Source organism: Somniosus microcephalus, chromosome 19 (assembly GCF_052327205.1).
Source record: "Somniosus microcephalus isolate GS21.2 chromosome 19, FLI_Smic_1.0, whole genome shotgun sequence".
Classification (NCBI taxonomy): domain Eukaryota; kingdom Metazoa; phylum Chordata; class Chondrichthyes; order Squaliformes; family Somniosidae; genus Somniosus; species Somniosus microcephalus.
The window spans coordinates 39437514-39459571 of record NC_141005.1 but is presented as its reverse complement, the minus strand read 5'-3'; the positions used below and the strand labels follow the sequence as shown (position 1 = coordinate 39459571).

The window sequence follows — 22058 nt, the reverse complement described above, 5'->3', positions numbered from 1 at the left end:
ACATGATCCCAGGGACGTTTGCGAACCGCCTGCGCCCCTGGGATACATGAGCCTTTACACAGGGGTACGCTTGCAGGCCCAGGACTGCAAGAGTCTGAAGATACAGAAGCACCAAGTAGGTGCGTACTTTTCTTGCGGATCGCAGGCATTCGCCCGCGGGATGCCTCCGACCACAATTTCAGGTCCAATGTCTTTTATAAACTAGAAAGTATATTAAGCTTGGAGCGGGGGGGGGGGGGGGGCGGGGGGCGGGGGAAAGGTGTGAAGAAAAGACAAAGGCGAAAAACGAGAAAGAGAGAGAAAAATATTAAGATAACAGAGGCAGATAAGAGAGAAGTCATATTCTTCTGCTTACCATGTGGAGCACCATGGGTACTCGACTAACATTAAATCATGTCTGCATGCACTTCCATTTTAACACCCGTTATTCTTTCTTGCTCCAGAGGTGCTACTATAACCTCTCAGCCTATTACAACAAACATAGCTAAACGTCATATAATTTCCTCCAACTAACCATGAACAAGCCCATAGGAGATTCACCAGCAATATATTAAAATCCTTGACTTTGTAATGCTTCAACACCCCCAGTGATTTGAAATTAATGGGCAATTGTTACAAATTCCAAGTCTGCTGTCGATACCTTCAGTGGCATCAGTCACTCCTTGAAGCAGTCTGAGCATCCAACTTTTATGGAAATTGACTCACATTATCATATATCTACTTGCACAATAGTGTAACTTGGGTATGTGACAGTATCATTCTTGTGATCTAGACGGGATAGCTTATATCTTTCGCATATGCATTTATTCCAATCGACCCAATGGAGGCCTGAGTTACCACAAGGTAAGTTGAGGCTTGACACAAATCAGTAAGCTGCTTTATTCCACAGTAAGGTGAAGATACAGAAGTTGCAATCAGTTTCACTTCATTCCATCATCACAACTTCATGTAATAATTTACAAATACACTGCCACCCCAGCTTAGTGGGTGGTCTTGCCTGACCTTGAGCTAATTTCCTAACTCCTTTCTTGCCTCCTCGGAGTACTTTATAATGTGACTAACCCCAGCCATCACAGCACTCCTTTGCTTTTTTTTTTTTAAAAAAAAAGCCTCATTCCACCGTCAGTTTTTAGTGAAAGTGACTACCCTCCCCTCCAACCCAACCAGAACAGAATCCACCAGTCTAACTTGATAATGATATTATAGCAAAATACTGCGGATGCTGGAAACCTCTGTCTCTGGTGAATGAGTTCTGCTGCACAGGACTCGGATGAGGGCCTCGACATCCTGGCCATAAATACGCAAGCCTTGAGCATGCACACTGAGCTGATGGGTGCAATGGCAAGGGTGCCCGAAAGCATGATGCACTGGCTAGGAGCGTGGAGGAGTCCGCCACTAGCACAGCTGTCATCTGTGTGCAAACCCTTGAACCCATCCTTGCCTCGTTGCAGAGGATGGTTGAATTGCAGGGAGACCCAGAGCCCATGCCGCGTGTAATGGATGAGGTGGCAGGATCTATTGCAGCACAGGCTGACGCAACGCAACGGCTTAGTGCTGCAATCGAGTCATTGGTTGGTGCCATCCAGTCTCAGACCGCTCTCATGCCATCTCAGATTGATGTCTCACAAGCACCGACTGCTGCCATCCTCGCTGGGTCGCCCACAGTCCACAGGGGATCCGACTGTATCGCAGCCGTGCTCGAGCAGAGTGCTCTGGGTGCTGAGGTTCTGCCCCGTGGGAGTGGCAGTGTGTCGGTCGAGCAGGAAGGTGCTGTCCTCTCTCAGGGTGACAGCATTCCTGCTCCCACCACTGCCACTTCCCCACTACACTTGCCACGGCCTGCAACACAGCCAGCCCAGACTGCTGCCGCCCATGCAGAGTTGGTGCAGTCTGCAGCCGGGCCCTCCAGGCCCAGAGCTGGTCAAGGGCGTCCTTCAAGGCCATCTCCAGTCTCTGGATCCAACATTCAGCAGCCTTCCACCAGCCTTGCTGCAGCCACATTACGGAGGAGCAGTAGGGTGGGAAGGGGGGGGGAAGTGTGCAGGGGATGGAGAATAATAAAGGGGGGGAATGTTTGTAGGAAAGTTTGATGTTCATCTTAATATATTTGTTTACTGTTTTGACGCTTATCTCGATGTTGTGAGAATGAGTTTTGTTAGTTTATGAATTGTTGGGTTTGTTTCTAATTGTTTGTCCTGAATAAATAAGACAGAGTTTGTAATATAAATAAAAATGTTTATTGTTACTTTACATCATTGCTGATTTGACTCACTGGAGCTTTGCCCGGCAATAGGGGCTGCGGGATGCTTGTGATGATGTGCTTCTTCATCCCAGAAGCCATCTTCTCTGTAATTCATTAGAAGCAGTGTCTTATCAGCCGTTCACGGATGGCCCTTGCAGTGGCATCATAGTGCGCCTCACTCCCATGCTGATCCACCTCTTCATCCTCCTCCTCCTCTCCCTCTTCCACCTCTTGAGGTGGTGCACCAATCCCTGGTGGCAATGGTTGGGCCCTCAGAATTGCGAGGTTGTGAAGCATGCAGCACACAAGGAAAAGCGAGGCTCGCTCGGGAGATTACTGCAGGGCTCCTCCAAAGTGGTCAAGACACCGGAACCGTTGTTTCAAGACGCCGATCGTCTGCTCAATGAGGTTCCTGGTGGCGCTATGGCTCTCATTGTATTGCAGCTCAGCGAGAGTGTTGGGGTTACGGAGCGGTGTCATCAGCCAGGTGCAGAGTGGATAACTCTTATCCCCAAGGAGCCAGGTTGACGCGGTGGTTGGAAGAGGTCTGGGACACCAATCTAGCGCAGGATAAAAGCATCATGGCTGCTGCCAGGATAGTGGGCATTGACGGTGAGTATGAGCTGTCTGTGGTCACAGACAAACTGTACATTAGAAGAGTCGAAGCCCTAGCGGTTTTGGAACACCTCTGCATTATCATGAGGTGCCTGCAATGCCACATACGTGCAGTCAATGGCGCCCTGAACCATGGGGAAGCCTGCTATCCTAGCAAAGCCACATGCGCGTTCACGCTGTTTGTCCCGGGTCATGGGGAAAGACATATACTGCCTTCTCCTTTTGTACAGAGCATTTGTCACCTCCTGGATACAACAATGGACAGCAAACTGCGAGATATTTGCTATGTCCCCAGTTAAAGCCTGGAAGGAGCCACTAGCATAGAAATTCAGAGCCACCGTCACCTTCACTGCCACCGACAGAGACGTCCTGGTCCTGAGCTCAGGCTGCAGATCTGGTTACAGGAGGTGGCAGAGCTCAGTGACCACTTCCTTGCTGAAGCGCAGCCTTCGGAAACACTGCTCCTCAGACAAATGGATATAGAAGAATTGCTCCCGGAATACCCTGGGAGGGGAAGGTCTCCTGTGCAGAGGCCTGTTGGCCCCCCTCCCTCTGGCCACGTGTGCCACTCTCTCTCTCTCCGAAGGTGAAGCTGGAGGACAACGCCCCGAGTTAGTACAGCCCCCATAAAAGCTTCTAAATATGGTAAATATGAAGCTCGGATAAATAGGAACTTCAAAAGTGGTGCTGAGTTCCAAAACTCCTTAGGACAGCGTTAAATCTCTCCAGATGTGTCTCTCCCTCTCAACCTGCATTCACCAAAAATTTTGCCGACAAGAAAAAGCAGAAAGCGCACACTTTTAAATAGCGCTCCCCCCAGCCCCTTCCCGACTTGAAAACATTCCCCTCTTCCGGTCGTTCCTAGCGCCTGGCGCTAAGGCAGGGGGCGCAAACCAATTTCCGGTTCGGGGCGCTACACGCTTGCATGACGTCATGATCTGCGGGCGGAGGAGATTGTGGCGGTAGTGTTTAGCGCCACCGTAAAACAACAGTTCAATTTCACGAGCGGTACTAAAATCGCCACGCTTGGTCGCTAAGTTGCTAGTGCTCCCCGGAGACGCTAACGGGAGGCGCTAACCAATCGAATTTTCCCCCCACTATATCTGAATGCGCGAAGCATTCGCAACAAAATAGATGAATTAATAGTGCAGATAGAAATTAACAATCTTCTAATAGCCATAACGGAGACGTGGTTGCAAAGTGGCCACGGTTGGGAACTCAATGTTCCAGCATACATAACTTTTAGAAGAGATAGGCAAAATGGAAAAGGAGGAGGGGTAGCCCTGATAATAAAGGATGGGATAAAGACAGTAGAGAGAAAGGATCTTAGCTCTGAAAATCAAGAAATACAATCGGTTTGGGTGGAGCTAAGAAACAGCAAGGGGCAGAAAACATTGGTAGGAGTTGTTTATAGGCCCCCAAACAGTAGTTGTAATGTAGGGCAGAGTATAAATCAAGAAATGAGAGGCGCATGTAACAAGGGTAATACAGTAATCATGGGGGACTTTAATCTACATAGAGACTGGGCAAACCCAATTTGCAGTAATAGTGTGGAGGACGAATTCATGGAATGAATGCAAGATAGTTATCCAAATCAATATGTTGAGGAACCAACTAGGGAACAGGCTATTTTAGATCTCGTATTTGTTGTGTCCGTGTGTTAATGGAGACACGGAATGCAGGAGTTGGTTTAACAGGTGTTTACTGAACAAAGCCTGGAGGTGAACTAAAAGATACAAGACACTATACAGGCTTATATAGCCCGAGTGGCCACTACCGGCATTACAGTACACAGGGGCTCTTAAAGGCACATACACCACAGTATTGTGTAATGAGAAAGGGTTAATTAATAACCTTGTAGTAAAGAGACCTTTATGGAAGAGTGACCATAATATGATAGAATTTTATATTGAGTTTGAAAGTGATTTAGTTAAATCTAAAACTAGGGTCTTGAATCTAAACAAATAAAACTACGTAGGTATTTCCACCTCCATAACATTGCCCATCTCCACCCTTGCCTCAGCTCATCCGCTGCTGAAACCCTCATCCAGGACTTTGTTACCTCTAGACTTGACTATTCCAATGCATTCCTGGCTGGCCTCCCATATTCTACCCTACGTAAACTTGAGGTCATCCAAAACTCTGCTGCCGATGTCCTAACTCGCACCAAGTCCTGTTCACCCATCACCCCTGTGCTCACTGACCTACATTGGCTCCCGGTTAAGCAACACTCGATTTCAAAATTCTCATCCTTGTTTTCAAATCCGTCCATGGCCTCGCCCCTTCCTATCTCTGCAATCTCCTTCAGCAACCCCCCCCACCAAAGAGATAGCTGCGCTCCTCTAATTCTGCCCTCTTGAGCATCCCTGATTATAATCGCTCAACCATTGGTGGCCCTGCCTTCTGTTGCCTAGGTCCTAAGCGCTGGAATTCCCTGCCTAAACCTCTCTTTCCTCCTTGACCAAGCTTTTTGTCACCTGCCCTAATTTCTCCTTATGTGACTCGGTGTCAACGTTTTTTTTGTCTTCTAATACTCCGGTGCAGCGCCTTGGGACGTTTAATGTTAAAGGCGCTATATAAATACAAGTTGTTGTTGTTGTTGTATGAGGGGTGAGTTGGCTAAGGTAGATTGGGAAACTACATTAAAAGGTATGACAGTAGATAAGCAAATGGCTAGCATTTAAAGAATACATAATTTACAACAAATATACATTCCTTTAAGGTACAAAAACCCCACAGGAAAAGTAGTCCAACCGTGGCTAACAAGAAGTTAAAGATAGTATTAGAACAAAGGAAGCGGCTTATACTGTAATGTTGCCAAAAGAGTAGTAAGCCTGAGGATTGGGAGGATTTTATAATTCAGCAAAGGAGGACCAAGACATTGATAAAGGGAAAATAGAATGAGAGTAAACTAGCGAGAGACATAAAAACAGACTGTAAAAGCTTCTATAGCTATGTAAAAAGGAAAAGATTAGCGAAAGTAAATGTGGGTCCCTTACAGGCTGAGACAGGAGAAATTATAATGGTGAATAAGGAAATGGCTGATAAATTAAATAAATACTTTGTGTCTGCCTTCACAGAAGAAGACGCAAAAAACTTCCCAGAAATAGTGGAGAACCAAGGGTCTAGCGAGAATGAAGAACGGAAAGAAATTAGTATTAGTAAAAAAATAGTACTGGAGAAATGATTGGGACTGAAAGCCAATAACTCTCCTGGACTTGATGGCCTACATACTAGAGTTTTGAAAGAGATGGCTATAGAGATAGTGAATGCATTGGTTGTCATTTTCCAAAATTCCATAGATTCTAGAACGGTTCCCGCAGATTGGAAGGTAACAGATGTAACCCCACTATTTAAGAAAGGAGAGAAAACGAGGAACTACAGACCAGTTGGCCTGACATCAGTAGTAGGGAAAATGCTAGAATCTATTATTAAGCACGTGGTAACAGGGCACTTAGAAAATAATAATAGGATTGGGCAGAGTCAACATGGATTTATGAAAGGGAAATCGTGTTTGACAAATCTGTTGGGAGTTTTTATTGAGGTTGTAACTAGCAGCATAGATAAGGGGGATCCAGTGGATGTGGTGTATTTGGATTTTCAGAAGGCATTTGATAAGGTGCCACACAAGAGGTTACAGGAAACTTGGTTTATCCAGAGATTAACTGTCCGAAATGCTTGAGCCACCGGCAAAAATCAGGAGCCGTTTCGTTAGGTTTTTTTTCTTTTCGTTGCTTTTTTTTTTCCACCAGTCAGGCTCTGCAAGGTCTCGCTGAAACTGTTGCTAAGCTACAGAGACGCTTGCAAGGTACGGCCGACTGTTTAGAAGCTGTTGCAAGCAACAGGGTTTGTTGCCAGATACGGAGCTCAAAATCTCCGTATGTTTCAACATTAGCGCTGGTTTGTCCGGTAGTTTTGGTCCTGGATAGCACAAAGTTTCCTGTATTAAACAAAATTAGGGCTCATGGGATTGGGGCTAATATACTAGCATGGGCTGAGGATTGGTTAACGGACAGAAAACAGAGTAGGAATAAACGGGTCATTTTCAGGTTGGCAGGCTGTAACTAGTGGGGTGCCGCAAGGATCAGTGCTTGGGCCTCAGCTATTCACAATCTATATCAATGATTTGGATGAGGGGACCAAAAGTAATATATCCAAGTTTGCTAATGATACAAAGCTGGATGGGAATGTAAGTTGTGAGGAGGATGCAAGGAGGCTTCATGGGGATATAGACAGGCTAAGTGAGTGGGCAAGAACATGGCAAATGGAATATAATGTGGAGAAATGTGAAGTTATCCACTTTGGTAGGAAAAATAGAAAAGCAGAGTATTTTTAAAATGGAGAGAGATTGGGAAATGTTGGTGTCAGCTGCACTGTGATCAGCTAATTCAGTACAATCAGGAATCAAACTTGTGATCTTCTGGCCTATATGGATCAGTTATATGTTGCCTTCAGCAAGGATAACTGCATCAAGGGACCTGGGTGCTCTTGTACACGAATCACTGAAAGTTAACATGCAGGTACAGCAAGCAATTAGGAAAGCAAATGGTATGTTGGCCTTTATTACAAGAGGATTTGAGTATAAGAGTAAAGACGTCTTACTGCAATTATATAGGGCCCTGGTGAGACCACACCTGGAGTATTGTGTACAGTTTTGGTCTCCTTACCTAAGGAAGGATATACTTGCCATAGAGGGAGTGCAACGAAGGTTCACCAGACTGGTTCCTGGGATGGGGGGATTGTCCAGAGGAGAGATTGAGTAGACTAGGCCTATATTCTCTAGAGTTTAGAAGAATGAGAGGTGATCGCATTGAAACATACAACATTCTTACAGGGCTTGACAGGGTAGATGCAAGGAAGTTGTTTCCCCTGACTGGGGAGTCTAAAACCAGGGGTCACAGTCTCAGAATAAGGGGTCAGCCATTTAGGACTGAGATGAGGAGAAATTTCTTCACTCAGAGGACTGTGGAGGCTCAGTCGTTGAGTATATTCAAGACAGAGATCGATAGATTTTTAAATATTAAGGGAATCAAGGGATATTGGGGATAGTGCAGGAAATTGGAGATAAGGTACAAGATCAACATGATCTCATTGAATGGTGGAGCAGGCTCGAAGGGCCAAATGGCCTACGTAGTCCTGCCCCTATTTCTTATGTTTTTACAAACCATTTCCTCTGAGAAAGGCTAGGGGACATTTATTAAGCTATTTTTAACAAATCATGTGGTTCATTTGGTTTCATTAGAAACTGAAAGTCTGCAAATTCCCCCACCTACTTGCACACAAACAACCACTGCTAAAGGGGTCAGTTTTTACGGTATTTTAGCCTTGGATTTCAGGGAAAGCATTACGGTTACAACCTCCTCAAGGTGTTTTGGGAAATCTCCCCATAACTTATTTAAAATCTTGTCATTTCAAACATATATGAAACCACATGTTTCAAAGTAGATACAATTACCAACTGTTACACAATAGCTTTTGTTTGATATGCATATGTAGCTGCGATGATCCCACCTATGTGGTGAAAGATCAGCTAATGTAGTAAAACTGTTCGCAAGGTTCATTTTAAGGTAACCATATTTCAGGAAACTGACAAATGTTAGTTTTGTTAGTAACAGATTGGAGTGGAATGGAAACATTTATTAATGCTATCTCAAAAGGCATTACTACAAAATACTTCAAAAAAATCACTAATCTTTCACCAACTAAAAAAAATATTTCTAACACTTGAACAACATCTGGATATTGTTTCTAGATTTAAAATTTTTTCCTGGCAAGTATATCCATTGTATTCAAAATAGTTTTAACATAACCAAGCATTGAAATCCTAGTGAACGATGATGCAATAGAACTCATCAACCCAACCTGTCATAGAGTCATAGTCATAGAGTTATACAGCACAGAAAGAGGCCCTTCAGCCCATCGTGTCCGCGCCGGCCATCAAGCCGTCTATTCTAATCCCATTTTCCAGCACTTGGTCTGTAGCCTTGTATGTTATGGCGTTTCAAGTGCTCATCTAAATGCTTCTTGAATGTTGTGAGGGTTCCTGCCTCTACCACCCTTTCAGGCAGTGAGTTCCAGATTCCAACCACCCTCTGGGTGAAAAAGATTTTCCTCAAATCCCCTCTAAACCTCCTGCCCTTTACCTTGAAACTATGCCCCCTGATTATTGACCCCTCTACTAAGGGGAAAAGTTCCTTTCTATCTACCCTATCTATGCCCCTCATAATTTTGTACACCTCAATCAGGTCCCCCCTCAACCTTCTCTGCTCTAAGGAAAATAACCCCAGCCTGTCCAGTCTCTCTTCATAGCTGAAGTGTTCCAGCCCAGGTAACATCCTGGTGAATCTCCTCTGCACCCTCTCCAATGCAATCACATCCTTCCTATAGTGTGGCGACCAGAACTGCACACAGTATTCCAGCTGTGGCCTAACTAGCATCATAGCGCATTGATGTCCTTTTGTAAATTTCACCGAGAATGTGAGAAGCCTGCAATTCTAGAGACAACAGTCCACCAGAAACAAAATCACGCTTCTTTACGTCCTTGTATTTTAACAAGTTAAAAGCTCTAATCAGCCTAGATGATGGTTGAAGAATAAGAGGCAATATAAACTAAATGGTACAATTTTAAAGGGGGTGCAGGAATAGAGAGACCTGGGGGTGTACGTACATAAATTTCTGAAGGTGGTAGGACAAGTTGAGAAGGCTGTTAAAAAAAGCATATGGGATCTTTGGCTTTATATATAGAGGCATAGAGTACAAAAGCAAGGAAGTTATGCTAAACCTTTATAAAATACTGGTTAGGCCCCAGCTGTACCGTGTCCAATTCTGAGCACTACACTTTAGGAAGGATGTCAAGGCCTTAGTGAGGGTGCAGAGGAGATTTACTAGAATGGTACCAGGGATGAGGAACTGCCGTTACGTGGAGAGACTGGAGAAACTGGGTTCTCCTTAGATCAGAGAAGGTTAAGGGGAGATTTATTAGAGTTGTTCAAAATCATGAAGGGTTTTGATAGAGTAAATAGAGGCAAGCAACAAACACATTGTAGGGTATTTGTTTTTACTCTCTTAACTCTTTCGGGTCGAGGCAAGATCAACCATGATAAGAAGCACGATGGGCCAAATGGCTGTATGATTCTACAAAATAAGGAGAAACTGTTTCGAGTGGCAGGTGGTCACTAACCAGAGGACACAGACTGAAGGTAATTGGCAAAAGAACAAGAGGCAAGATGAAAAGAAAATTAAAAAAAAAAATACTTTACCTACCTAATGTGCCATTGATGATAATCTCACAAAAGGCCTCAAAATTGTTAGTATGGGAACTGGTGTCGTTGGGCTGTTCTTCTGTGATTGAATTCACTGGAGAAAGCTTTACTGTTCATCTAACCACACATCTAGGCCGCTATTTTGCCGGCACTCAGAGGGCGGGTTTGGAGGCGGGTCAGGAGTTAAATCCAAAATGATTGACGGCGGGTTGCGAACCCGCCTCCATGCAACTTTCCAAAGTGTCAGGTCTGCGACTCCTGATCAGACCAGACACCAAGCGGCGGGAGAGGCACTTAAGGCTCGTTAACTACCTGTTTAATGCTATTTTGAGAGGGTTTTTCAATTTTGCCACATTTTCACCATGTTCCATGGTGTTCGACAAATACGCCAGCTGATTGTGTCGGGTTTTCCAACAAGCTGAATAGTTCACAGCTGCAGCTGCAGCATAAAAGCTAACCTGCCACATCAGTTCAATTTCAAACACCAGAACTGTGATTTCAGGATTTGGAAGACATTTTGCAGGTGTATGGAGGTTGTAAGTGTGTGTTGTGAGATCTGTATGCACTGTGACCTCCTTGGAATAACCTCTTTCCACATTGACTGAGCTCTTATAACATTTCATCCTCAAGTGACATATATACCAGCAGAATGGGAACCATTTATACTCTCTCATCCTGGTCCTCAGATTCAGGGGACGAGCAGCCGCAGCAGCAGCAGAACCAGGCACACCAGCAGCACAGACAACAAGAGCGCCAACCTTCTCCTGAGCCACCTGATGCTGTACAGGGCAGAGGCCGTCAGCGCAGGGCTGCACCGCACCGCAGGAGATACCCCTAACACAGGGTTTACAGGCCGAGGATGAGCTTCCTCAACATGACCGAGCAGCAGTGCCAGAGGAGGCTGAGACTTTTGCGAGAGGTAGTTGCAGACATCTACATAATTCTGCGCCAAGACCTGCAGCCCAGAGGAGCGGGTGGACACTCCTTACCAGTGGCTGTCAAAAGTCACCACCGCCCTCAGCTTCTTTGCGTCCGGGTCCTTCCAGGGATCAGCAGCATCTCCCAGTCGGCCGTACACAGTTGCACAATGCAGGTCAACGATGCCCTGTTTGGCAAGTCGGCCAATTACATCCACTTCTCCACGGATGATGGAAGTGTAACCGCGCGGGCGGTTGGGTTTGCCAATATGGCAGGCTTCCAAAGCGTGCAGGGCGTCATCGACTGCCCACGTGGTCATCAGGGCACCCCATCACAACCCAGCTATATTTGTGAACTGCAAGGGCTTCCACTCCCTTAATGTGTAGCTGGTGTGTAACCATAGGAAGAACATTATGCATGTGTGCGCAAAGTTCTCTGGCAGCTGCCATGACTCGTACGTCCTGCGGCAGTCCACTGTGTCTCAGCTCTTCAATCCGCCAACCCAACTTTCCGGATTGCTACTTGAAGACAAGGGCTATCCTCTGGAGAGGTGGCTAATGACACCGATGAGGAAGCCATCAAACGAAGCTGAGGAGCGGTACAATGAGAGCCACATTTCCACCAGAAGCATCATAGAGCAAACCATAGGCTTGCTCAAAATGCGCTTCAGATGCCTGCACAGATCTGATGTAGCCCTACAGTACACACCAGCCAGGGTGTCCAGAATCATCGTGGTCTGCTGTGTCCTGCACAACATCGCACTGCAGCGTGGCTTACCGCTGCCTGAGGAACAAGTGGCACAGTGCACAACCTCCTCACAGGAGGAGGAGGAAGAGCCAAATGAGGCTGCAGATGAGGGACACCTGGTGGAGGCGGCTGTCCCAGTGCTACCATCTTGCAAGTTCATTGCTGGCTGTGAGGCAAGGGATGGACTAATCCATGCCAGATTTGCGTAACTTTACGCAGCACTTACATGTGGTTGGCACATGCACATGAGGGTTGGCAGGACCTCCATTCCACACCATACAGCATCTGTACAATGAACTGTGCATTCCTATCACTCTCCCCACCATCACTGCAGATGAAAGGTGCCCTCACCCCTCACTGTGCCACTTCCTATTCTGAGCACACATAGGGCAATGCATTAAATCACTGACATTGCATTACTTTAATACAATAGAAATAAAGATCACAAATGTAAATTGGTATAACATGAAAACACCCAAGTGACTACCCGTGTGACTATTTGTGTTTTAGCTTTCTCTTACACATACTTCTACGTGGTGCTTCCCCTGTGGCTTCAGCAGATGTAGAGGCAGCGTGCTCACTTCTCTGCTGTGCCTGCTTAGATGCCTTTGGCGGTCGTCCTCTGGGTTTGGGAGCCTTGGAGGGCTCCGTCAAAGTCTGCTCCTCCTGCGGCTGTGCAGGGGCAGAGACGGCCATCTCTGTTGAGTGAGGCATCTGGGGCTCCAGCAGTGGCATGGGAGTCCGAGTGCTTGGAGAGGAGCCCCCCACTTCCTTGTTTGCGACCGCCACCATCCCTCTCATGGGTCACTCGCATTTCACTGCTAGCAAGTAGCTGGGAAGCACCTTGCTGCACATGAGTGGGACCATGTGGAGCCGTCTCTGTAATGACAGTCCTCATAGCGGGGACGTCCATGTACCTCTGGCACCTCTCCAGAATAGATGCCCATCTGTCCTCCATAGCTGACCATCTATCTAGAAGAGTCACCATGTTGGTTTGTGTCTGGCGATTTGTCCTCCATGGAGATTGCCATCCTTTCCATGGCGGCACCTACATTCGCCAATGCGTGCACCATGGCAATGCTCATGTTTGACATGGGCTCCTCCATTCTCTCTACACTCGCAGTTACCATGGTTGCAAACCCAGTCAGAGCCTCCTGCACTTGTTCCTGGAGTTCCAGCACCGCTCTCTTTCTGGATGGCCCCAGAGGCACAGCGTCTACATGCAGCTGAGCAGAGCTAGGAGCGTCCTGCTACCTCCGACAAGGACTCTGCACTGCTGTCGCTCTCCACCATCTGGTCCTGCTCACTTGTGAGCTGTGATACACCAGGTGACAACACTACTCTATGTCACGAAGGCCCCGCCAAGGCATGTGTCTCTCTGCGCTGGTGCTGGCTGCGCTCATTTCTGCTGACGCTGCTCCCTCAGAGGCTGGAGGTTCCTCCGAGGAGTCCTCCAGCTCTTCCTCCTAGACAGTGGGGAGGGGGGCTCGCGATAGTCCTGTGGGGGAGTAAAGGCATGCGATATGTAGTTTGCAGACACATCCCATTGTGCAGATGATCAGAACTCAATTTCTATGAACATCAGATCCCATATGAGTCACTCATGAATGGAAAATCAGAGGGTTGGAAATCAATTCTGTCACCAGCTGCGCCCGTCTCTCCATCCCCCACTTCCAGCTCTTCTGCACCTCCAACGATCTCCAGAGCTGCCTCCTCAGCGTTCGTTAGATGCGCCATGGATGGTGGGTCACCTCCTGTCCTCCCCCTCTTTTAGTGGGCTCTCTTTTCTTGCAATGAGGGACACAAGTGGAGTTTCAGAGAGATTGATGGAATAAGTATAAAAAATGGATAACATAGATGCTTAGAGGGAGACAATGATGGAGTGAGGTGCCAATGCCAAGATCCCTCCCTGTGCATTGTTAGTTGTTGTCATTGCATAACAGTGAGAGCGAGTGTGAGGGGTGCATAGTAAGATGTTGAAGTGATTCTGTATATAGAGAGAGGGGGGATGGGTGAGGGTGCAAAGGATTTTAGGGTGAGTTGGGATGTGCAGGAGTAGGTTGCCAATGCAGAGTGATGGGAATGAGAAGAGATGGGAAGCAGATTGAAGGTAAGTGTGATGTTATACTCACTTTTGCTGAGCGCAGATGATCATTAAACCTTTTCCTACACTGAATCCAGGTGCGTGTACAGACCGACCTTGCACTGACCTCCTCAGCAATTTGAGGCCAGGCTGCCTTTGTGTGCTGAGGAGGCCTCCCCCTTCCATCTAAAGGGAAGAGGACCTCCTTGTGTCCTCTTACTCCCTCCACAAGAGTATGGCGTGAGTCCTCATCGAAGCGGGGAGCAGCCTTTATTCCATTGTGCTGCCATGCCTACAGCAACCAGCATTTGGGTGCAAAAAAAAAAAGTCATGATCAAAGGGGACATGGCCCCCTTAAATATAGAGGCTCCCAGCGAGTCATCAAGCACGATCACCCAACCCGCACCCATCGACTAGGCCGCGTCCTTAATGAGGGCAATCAGGGGAAAATCATTATTGCAGGGCGGCTGCAACCGGCAGCGGGACCGGAACCCGCAAAACAATGGAGCTGCCACCATCCCGCCTCCGGGCGAAAAATCCAGCCCCTAGTATGGGTTGATACAGCGTGAAGCTCCCTCTACTGACCTGGAATTGTTTGATGGGCAACTATTCACCTTCATCGGCGCAAATATATATATATTTTTTTTATAAAGTGCTTGGACAAAAGTAAATTAAGCCTATGGTAAAAGCAGTTTATAGAATCAGGTCACTAATTATTTTTCTATATATATTCAACAGATCCAACTTAACTTTTTCAAAGCTCTTAATCTCAGAGAATGCAACAAATCTTGCCCTAAACAAAGGACGGCTTACCGTGGCAATGGCAGCTGGTGTGATAACAACACTGGGCTGAGTAACCGCACAAGCCAGTACTCCTTCAGGTTTTAAAGGAGTAGAGGTTACAAGAACAGCACTGGAGCCTGCAAAAGGAAACAAGATTTAGCATTATGCCTATGTTATGCAACATCTAGAAGAGCTTCAGTCAACACTCTGAGCACTACTACTATTTTTGCACCATTATTATAAAAATTTTAAAGAGGACGACTTGTAAACTCTTTGTAGGGCATTTGTTTTTACTCTCTTAACTCTAGGGTAATCTGCGGTGAGATTAACCAAGGTGTTAAACTTTTCTAAGCTTACATTTTCATTGTGTTGCTGCTCAGTCAAATACTAAAACATTTCCATCGGACTGTTAAGACTTTTATCAAAATACCAGAAAATGCAGAAAAGTACTCAAAATGTGATTTAGTACTCAAGTTAATTGAAGTCTGCAAAAATGTAAAGATATTTTATTGTAATACTCCACATAAATTTTGCAGGTCATAAACAGTACACTCTAGATTGAAAGGAAGAATGTTGTGGGTGTTATAATGAAGTGAGTTTTATAGAAAGTAAATCAGAAAATGGATTTGAGGGGTTAGGAAACACAAATATTCGTAGCTCACAAGGAGACGGTGTATACTAGCATTTATACTAAATGCTGAATTCTTTATGTTGGGTGCTCAAACAGGCTGAACAATCTTTACAGAAATATTTTTGGTTCTGTTTTCCTAGAATCCATTGAATATTTAAAATAAAAGCAATTTTTTCCATGTCTATGCACTGCACGTTAGAAGAGTGTTCCTTTAGGTACATAGCCGATGAAGGGACTAAAGACTATAATCAAAATAAACCCTTTAAAAAAGTCCTTGTAATTACTGTCTGGAATTTGTACAAAGATAAAGAATACAACTCATGCATCAACTTTTTTGATATATTTCCAAAATATCATATCCGCTGATGTGCATCAGATTACATGTACCAGACGGAGTTTCATTATGATAGTCGTTTCTGAAAAGGATAAAGTGAAACTCAACTGTGGAGAAGAGGAATTCATGAACAAAAAACTCACGTACCACCCCTCTGTGTGGTCATGTTACAACTACACCACAATGACCTCAATTTTTAACTTGCTCTCAATTAAAATTCATTATGCCATAGGTATAAACTAAAATAAACTGATAATATATAGGGAGCGCATAAGTAACAAGCCTCAACTAAATGGCAGGCTCACATTATTGCACAAATATATTATCCAGCCATCAGTTAGTCATATCCTGGTATAAAACACTGGTTAGGCCTCAGCTGGAATAGTGTGTCCAATTCTGGGCACCACACTTTAGGAAGGATGTCAAGTCCTTGGAGAGGGTGCAGAGGAGGTTTACTGGAATGGTACCAGGGATGCAGGACTTCAGTTATGTGGAGAAACAGGAGAAGCTGGGGTTGTTCTCCACAGAGCAGAGAAGGTGAAAGGGAGATTTGATAAAGGTGTTCAAAATGATGAGGGGTTTTGATAGGGTACATAGGGAGATACTGTTTCCACTGGCATGCAGGTCCTTAACTAGAAGACACAGATTTATGGAAATTGCCAAAAGAACCAGAGGGGAGATGAGAATTTTTTTTACACGAGTTATGATGATCTCGAATGCGCTGGTTGAAAGGGCGGAGGAAGCAGATACAATAGTAACTTTCAAAAGGAAATTGGATAAATACCTGAAAAGGAAAAAATTGCAGAGCTATGGGGAAAGAGCAGTGGAGTGGGAGTACAGGTAGACTATCCTTTATCCGAAAACCTTGGGACCAGCCGTGTTTCGGTTTTCGGAGAATTTCGGATTTCGGAAGGTGGGTCGGCAGGGGTCCGCGGGGGGTCGTGCGCACGACCCCCCGCCGGCCCCGACCCCCGCCGACCCCCCCGCGGACCCCCGCTGGCCCCGACCCCCCCGCGGACCCCCACCCCCGCCGACCCCCCCGCCGACTTACGGTCGGGGTCGGCGGGGGGGGGGGTTGTGTGCACGACTTGCGCTGACGCTCAGCGTAAGTCGGCGGGGGTCGGGGTCGGCGGGGGGGGGGTCGTGTGCACGACTTACGCTGGACTTACACTGACCGAAAAAACCTTCGGTTTTTAGAGGTTTTCGGTTTTCGGAAGTCCGGATAAAGGGTAGTCTACCTGTAATTGGAAAGCTCTTTCAAAGAGCTGGCACAGGTACGATGGACCAAATGGCCTCTTTCTGTATGCTGTACCATTCCATTTCACTTAAGAATATAATTTTGTCAGTACACCCAAAGCATGATAGTACCAAATAACAATAGTATAGTAAAACCCAGGCCATATAACATGAAAACTGTCACTAATAAATTCAATAGGAAGTATATAAACTACAAAAAAAATATTTGTGGGGGGGGGAAATTAGCATAACTCCTTTACTTCACTTGGGCACAGAATCTATTAAAAAAAAATCCAAAAGTAAAAATCCTGATATTCACTGCCTTGATGAACAAACTGAAGAACCCTTTGGCTGCGATTTTGCAAATGGATGCGGCTTGGGAGCGGGTCAGCTGGTTTCCGGGTTCCAGTCCGGCCAATGGACATGATTTTACGTCGATTGGCCTTAAGCCCCGCCCTGCGGGCTTGCCGGCCAATTAAGACGAAGCCGGTCAGATGACATCATTTGATGACGTGTCATCTGCCGGTTTTCTTAGAGACCACGCACAATTTTTCTTTGACAGCTCATTTCTCAGTGTTTGACAGCACTGAGATGCTGCAAACACAATGACTATTCACAGGTGAGCTCTTGCACCCAGGCTCTCCAGTGACTCCCTCCTTAGGCTAGAACAGATGGCAGCTGCAGGTGAAGTTACAGAAGTGATCTGTCACTGGTGAGAGAGGTTCTCCCAATGAGGTGGGACTAGACAGCCAATTCAAAACTTGTTACCTACAGAAAAGTGTAAAATTAAAAATGATTTTCCAAACATTTCCTTACCTCTGAAACTCACCAGTGCACCATTGGATCCTTCACACTACTTCTGCAGCTGTCAATGTAGAAACATTACAGCAGACTCACAACACGCCACACTTACCTGGCGTGGTATCCGGACGTCGGGGAACCCGAGGCAGAAGTGGCAAAATTGAAAAAGAGCCTGTTAACAAGTATCAAGTACCTGTTAACAGCCAGGCAAGTGGCTATAATCCTCTTCCTGCTGCTAGGTGTCAGGTCCATGCACAAATCGGGGACCCGACACTTGGGAAGATTGACTGGGGGTGGGCTGACAGTGGGCTGCTTGCCCGCTGTCAATCTTTCCCATTTTGACAGCGGTCCCACCTCCAATCCCACACTCGGAGGACCGGCAAAATTCCGGCCGTTACCTTACATAAAGTACAAATTGTATAATTACAAAGTAGATATCAAATCCAAGATCAAAGTTTCCTTACCTGTTGCCAAAAATTGTGCTAAGAAGGCATTTGGTGAAGGAGCAAGTGCTATTTGAACTAGGTCTGACTTTAATTGAGTCACAAACTTCTGCTGCTGCCTACTTCCAAGCCCTGCAGGAGGGCCAGCTTTTGGTACAGCAAAAGGTGTCGGACTTTTTGGTGGCTGCATAGTAAAATTACAAGGCACTCCTTGTTGTTTTGTGGCAAGATGAAGATTCTGGTTTTGGGTGAATGTAGTAGCAGCAGGAATTTGTGTAAACGTAGATGAGGCAGTATGAGTAATCGCTGGTGGTGGTGGTGGTGAAGGTGAAGCAGAAAAAGTAAACTTCTGATCCCCTGGCCTTACAAATGACGGGGTATTCAGAGACATGCTGGGAGGCACTTCAGACTTGACTGTTTCTTGCTGCTGGGTTTGGGGAGTCGGAGATGACGGCACACCAGGTGAATATAGTGGTAAAAATGTCTGCTGGTTGCCAAGTGCTGTCTGTGGACGAAACTCTTGATTCTGGACAAAAGCTGTGAATTTTGAATTACTCTCGTCATTGCTGGTATCAACACGATCTATCACTGAAGGAGGACCAGGAGATGGAATTAATTCCTCCTCAATGTTAATTGACGAGATCGTACCAGTTAGATTGCTAGCCGGCAGGATGGCTTCCTTTAAAAAAAACATAATTATACAATAAATGACAAAACATCTTGATCTAGAGTAGGTGCTCATCTGAATATGAATTGAATTATTTCAACTATGTAATCCAATTCAGACAAGGCATTCTTCCACTTCAAAAATTGGCAGAAGTAAAATTGGATAGAGAACATAGTTCTTACAAATGTAGAAATTGCCATCAGCAAGGTTATATGAACCTTTAATGTGTTCGCACTCGTCTCCATTATTCTAAATGGAGACACCAGCTTGGTTCAGTCTGTCTGCCTAAAAATAAAATATCTAGAATAATTATTTTCTCTTCCCTCTATTACAACACACCGCTTGCAAGCTACGATAGCAAAATACTGCAGATGTTGGAAATCCGAAATAACAACAGAATATGCTGGAAAAACTCAGCAAGTCAGGCAACATCCGTGGAGAGAAATTTGAGTTGACGTTTCGGGTTTGACCCTTCTTCAAAACTGGAGAGAAAAGGAACTAGATCGAAGGCAGGGCTGCGATCGGACAAAAGAATAAAAGAACCAAAAGAAGTAAAAGAGATTAGAAGCTAGACGAGATGGTAATAGGCTGTGATTGGGTGTAAAGTGTACTGGCAGGGCAAAAGATAGCTGCCAGGTGTGAGAGAGAAACAAAAGGAAAGGGGGGGTGGGAAAGGAAAGGAGTGGAAAAATATAAGTGAAAATGAAATAGGGGCCGATGTTATGATCTGAAATTGTTGAACTCGATATTGAGACCGGAAGGCTGCAGACTGCCTAATCGGAAGATGAGGTGCTGTTCCTCGAGTTTACGTTGAGCTTCCGTGGAACAGTACAAGAGGCCAAGGACGGTGAGGTCCGAGTGGGAATGGAGCGGTGAATTGAAATGACAGGCGACCGGAAGCTCGGGGTCACCCTTACGGACTGAACGGAGGTGTTCCGCAAAGCGGTCACCCAATCTGCGTTTGGTCTCCCCAATGTAGAGGAGACCGCATCGTGAGCAGCGAATACAGTATACTAGATTGCGAGAAGTACAAGTAAATCGCTGTTTCACCTGGAAGGGGTGTTTGGGGCCCTGGACAGTGGGGAGGGGGGAGGTATAGGGGCAGGTGTTACATCTCCTCCGCTTGCACGGGAAGGTGCCAGGCGAAGGGGAAGGGCTGTTTGGGGTGATAGAGGAGTGGACTAGGGTGTCTCGGAGAGAGCGGTCCCTGCGGAATGCTGAAAGGGGAGGGGAGGGGAAGATACGTTTGGTGGTGGGATCACTTTGGAGGTAGCGGAAATGCCGGAGGATGATCCGTTGAATGTGGAGGCTGGTGGGGTGAAAGGTGAGGACAAGGGGAACCCTATCGTGGTTCCGGGAGGGAGGGGCAGGGTGAGGGCAGAGGTGCGGGAGATAGAACTGACACGGTCGAGGGCAGTGTCAACCACGGTAGAGGGGAATCCTCGGTTGCGGAAAAAGGAAGACATGTCTGAAGCACTGGTGTGGAAGGTGGCATCGTCGGAGCAGATACGGCGGAGGCGGAGAAACTGGGAGAATGGAATAGAGTCCTTACAGGAAGCGGGGTGGGAGGAAGTGTAGTCCAGGTAGCTGTGGGAGTCAGTGGGCTTGTAGTAAATATTGGTCGATAACCTATCCCCAGAGATGGAGACGGAGAAGTCGAGGAAGGGAAGGGAAGAGTCAGAGATGGACCATGTGAAGGTGAGGAAAGGGTGGAAATTGGAGGCAAAGTGAATGAAATTGTCAAGTTCGGGGCGAGAGCAGGAAACGGCACCGATACAGTCATCAATGTATCGGAAAAAGAGGTGAGGGAGGGGACCCGAGTAGGACTGGAACAAAGATTGTTCCACATAGCCCACGAAAAGGCAGGCATAGCTAGGACCCATGCGGGTACCCATGGCAACACCTTTGATTTGGAGGAAATGAGTGGAGTTAAAGGAGAAGTTGTTCAATGTGAGAACAAGTTCAGCCAGGCGGAGGAGGGTCGTGGTGGGTGGGGACTGGTCGGGCCTCTGTTCGAGGAAGAAGCGGAGTGCCCTCAGGCCATCCGGGTGGGGGATGGAGGTGTAGAGGGATTGTACGTCCATGGTGAAAAGGAAGCGGTTGGGGCCAGGAAACTGGAAACTGTTAAAGTGGCGGAGGGCGTCCGAAGAGTCGCGGATGTAGGTGGGAAGAGACTGGACAAGGGGAGAAAAGATAGAGTCAAGATAGGAAGAGATAAGTTCCGTAGGGCAAGAACAGGCTGAAACGATGGGTCTACCAGGGCAGTCCTGTTTGTGGATCTTGGGAAGGAGGTAGAAGCGGGCTGTGCGGGGTTGGGGAACTATGAGGTTGGTGGCAGCGGGGGGGAAGATCTCCAGAGGAGATGAGGTCAGTGACAGTCTTGGAAACGGTGGTTTGATGTTCGGTAGTGGGGTCATGGTCCAGGTGGAGGTAGGAGCAGGTGTCGGAGAGTTGGCGTTCAGCTTCCGCTAGGTAGAGGTCAGTACGCCAAACAACAACAGCACCACCCTTGTCAGCGGGTTTAATGACGTCAGGGTTGGATCTAAGAGAATGGAGTGCTGCAAGTTCAGAGGGAGGTAGGTTGGAGTGAGTGAGGGGAGCAGAGAAATGGAGACGGCCGATGTCACGGCGGCAGTTAGCGATGAAAAGATCTAGAGAGGGTAAGAGGCCAGGGGGGGGGGGTCCAGGTAGAATGGGAATTCTGCAAGCGGGAGAAAGGGTCAGTTGTGCGGGGGGAGGACTCCTGGCCAAAGAAGTGGGCACGGAGACGAAGGCGGCGGAAAAAGAGCTCAGCATCGTGCCGAGCTTGCAAGCTAGCTAGGTAATGGGTTATAAAGAGGGAGCATTACAGACTGGTCAGGGAAGTCTGCCAGGAAAAAACTTAAAAATAGCCAGCAGAGGTCAATAAAATTAACCAGTCCAAGGTCCATTACTCTCAGATCAGGATCATACTTTTCCTGTGGACAGGACAGCTTTCCTTCTATTTTTGCTTTAAATCTTCAATAATGTTCCTGAGTATTTTCTAGTATATATAAACATCATATTAATCAAGTGGCTAAGCTATTTTGCTAAATGAATACAGAATTACAGTCCATTAAGTATGTCTGAAACCCATCTATCAGTGATATTATTTGAATGTCCTATGTAACCCCTAGCACCATTTTAGATTTTAAAACTACAATGCAACTATTTTATTCATAAGAATAAAACAACCGAGTTCAAAACCTTGCTGATGCAATGCTTCGATGCTTTCCTTCCTGCTCCTCAGACCCCCCCTGTAAAATACAGGAATCCCC

At 46.5% G+C, this 22058-nt stretch overlaps 1 protein-coding gene across 5 annotated transcripts in view; it reads right to left on the bottom strand.

The window, feature by feature from the left end:
* Positions 1 to 22058, bottom strand: part of mlxip (MLX interacting protein) — a 122067-nt gene that overhangs the window by 46205 nt on the left and 53804 nt on the right. For all 5 annotated transcript variants that reach the window (XR_015072321.1, XM_085961639.1, XM_085961640.1 and 2 more), the window contains exons 9-10: positions 18117 to 18774; positions 14681 to 14787 (exon numbers count right to left, since the gene is read on the bottom strand). Coding sequence is in view for 4 of the 5 variants with exons in the window: in XM_085961639.1 (XP_085817765.1) it covers positions 14681 to 14787; positions 18117 to 18774 (765 nt within the window). In the remaining variant the exon portion in view is untranslated. The remainder of the gene's footprint in view (positions 1 to 14680; positions 14788 to 18116; positions 18775 to 22058) is intronic.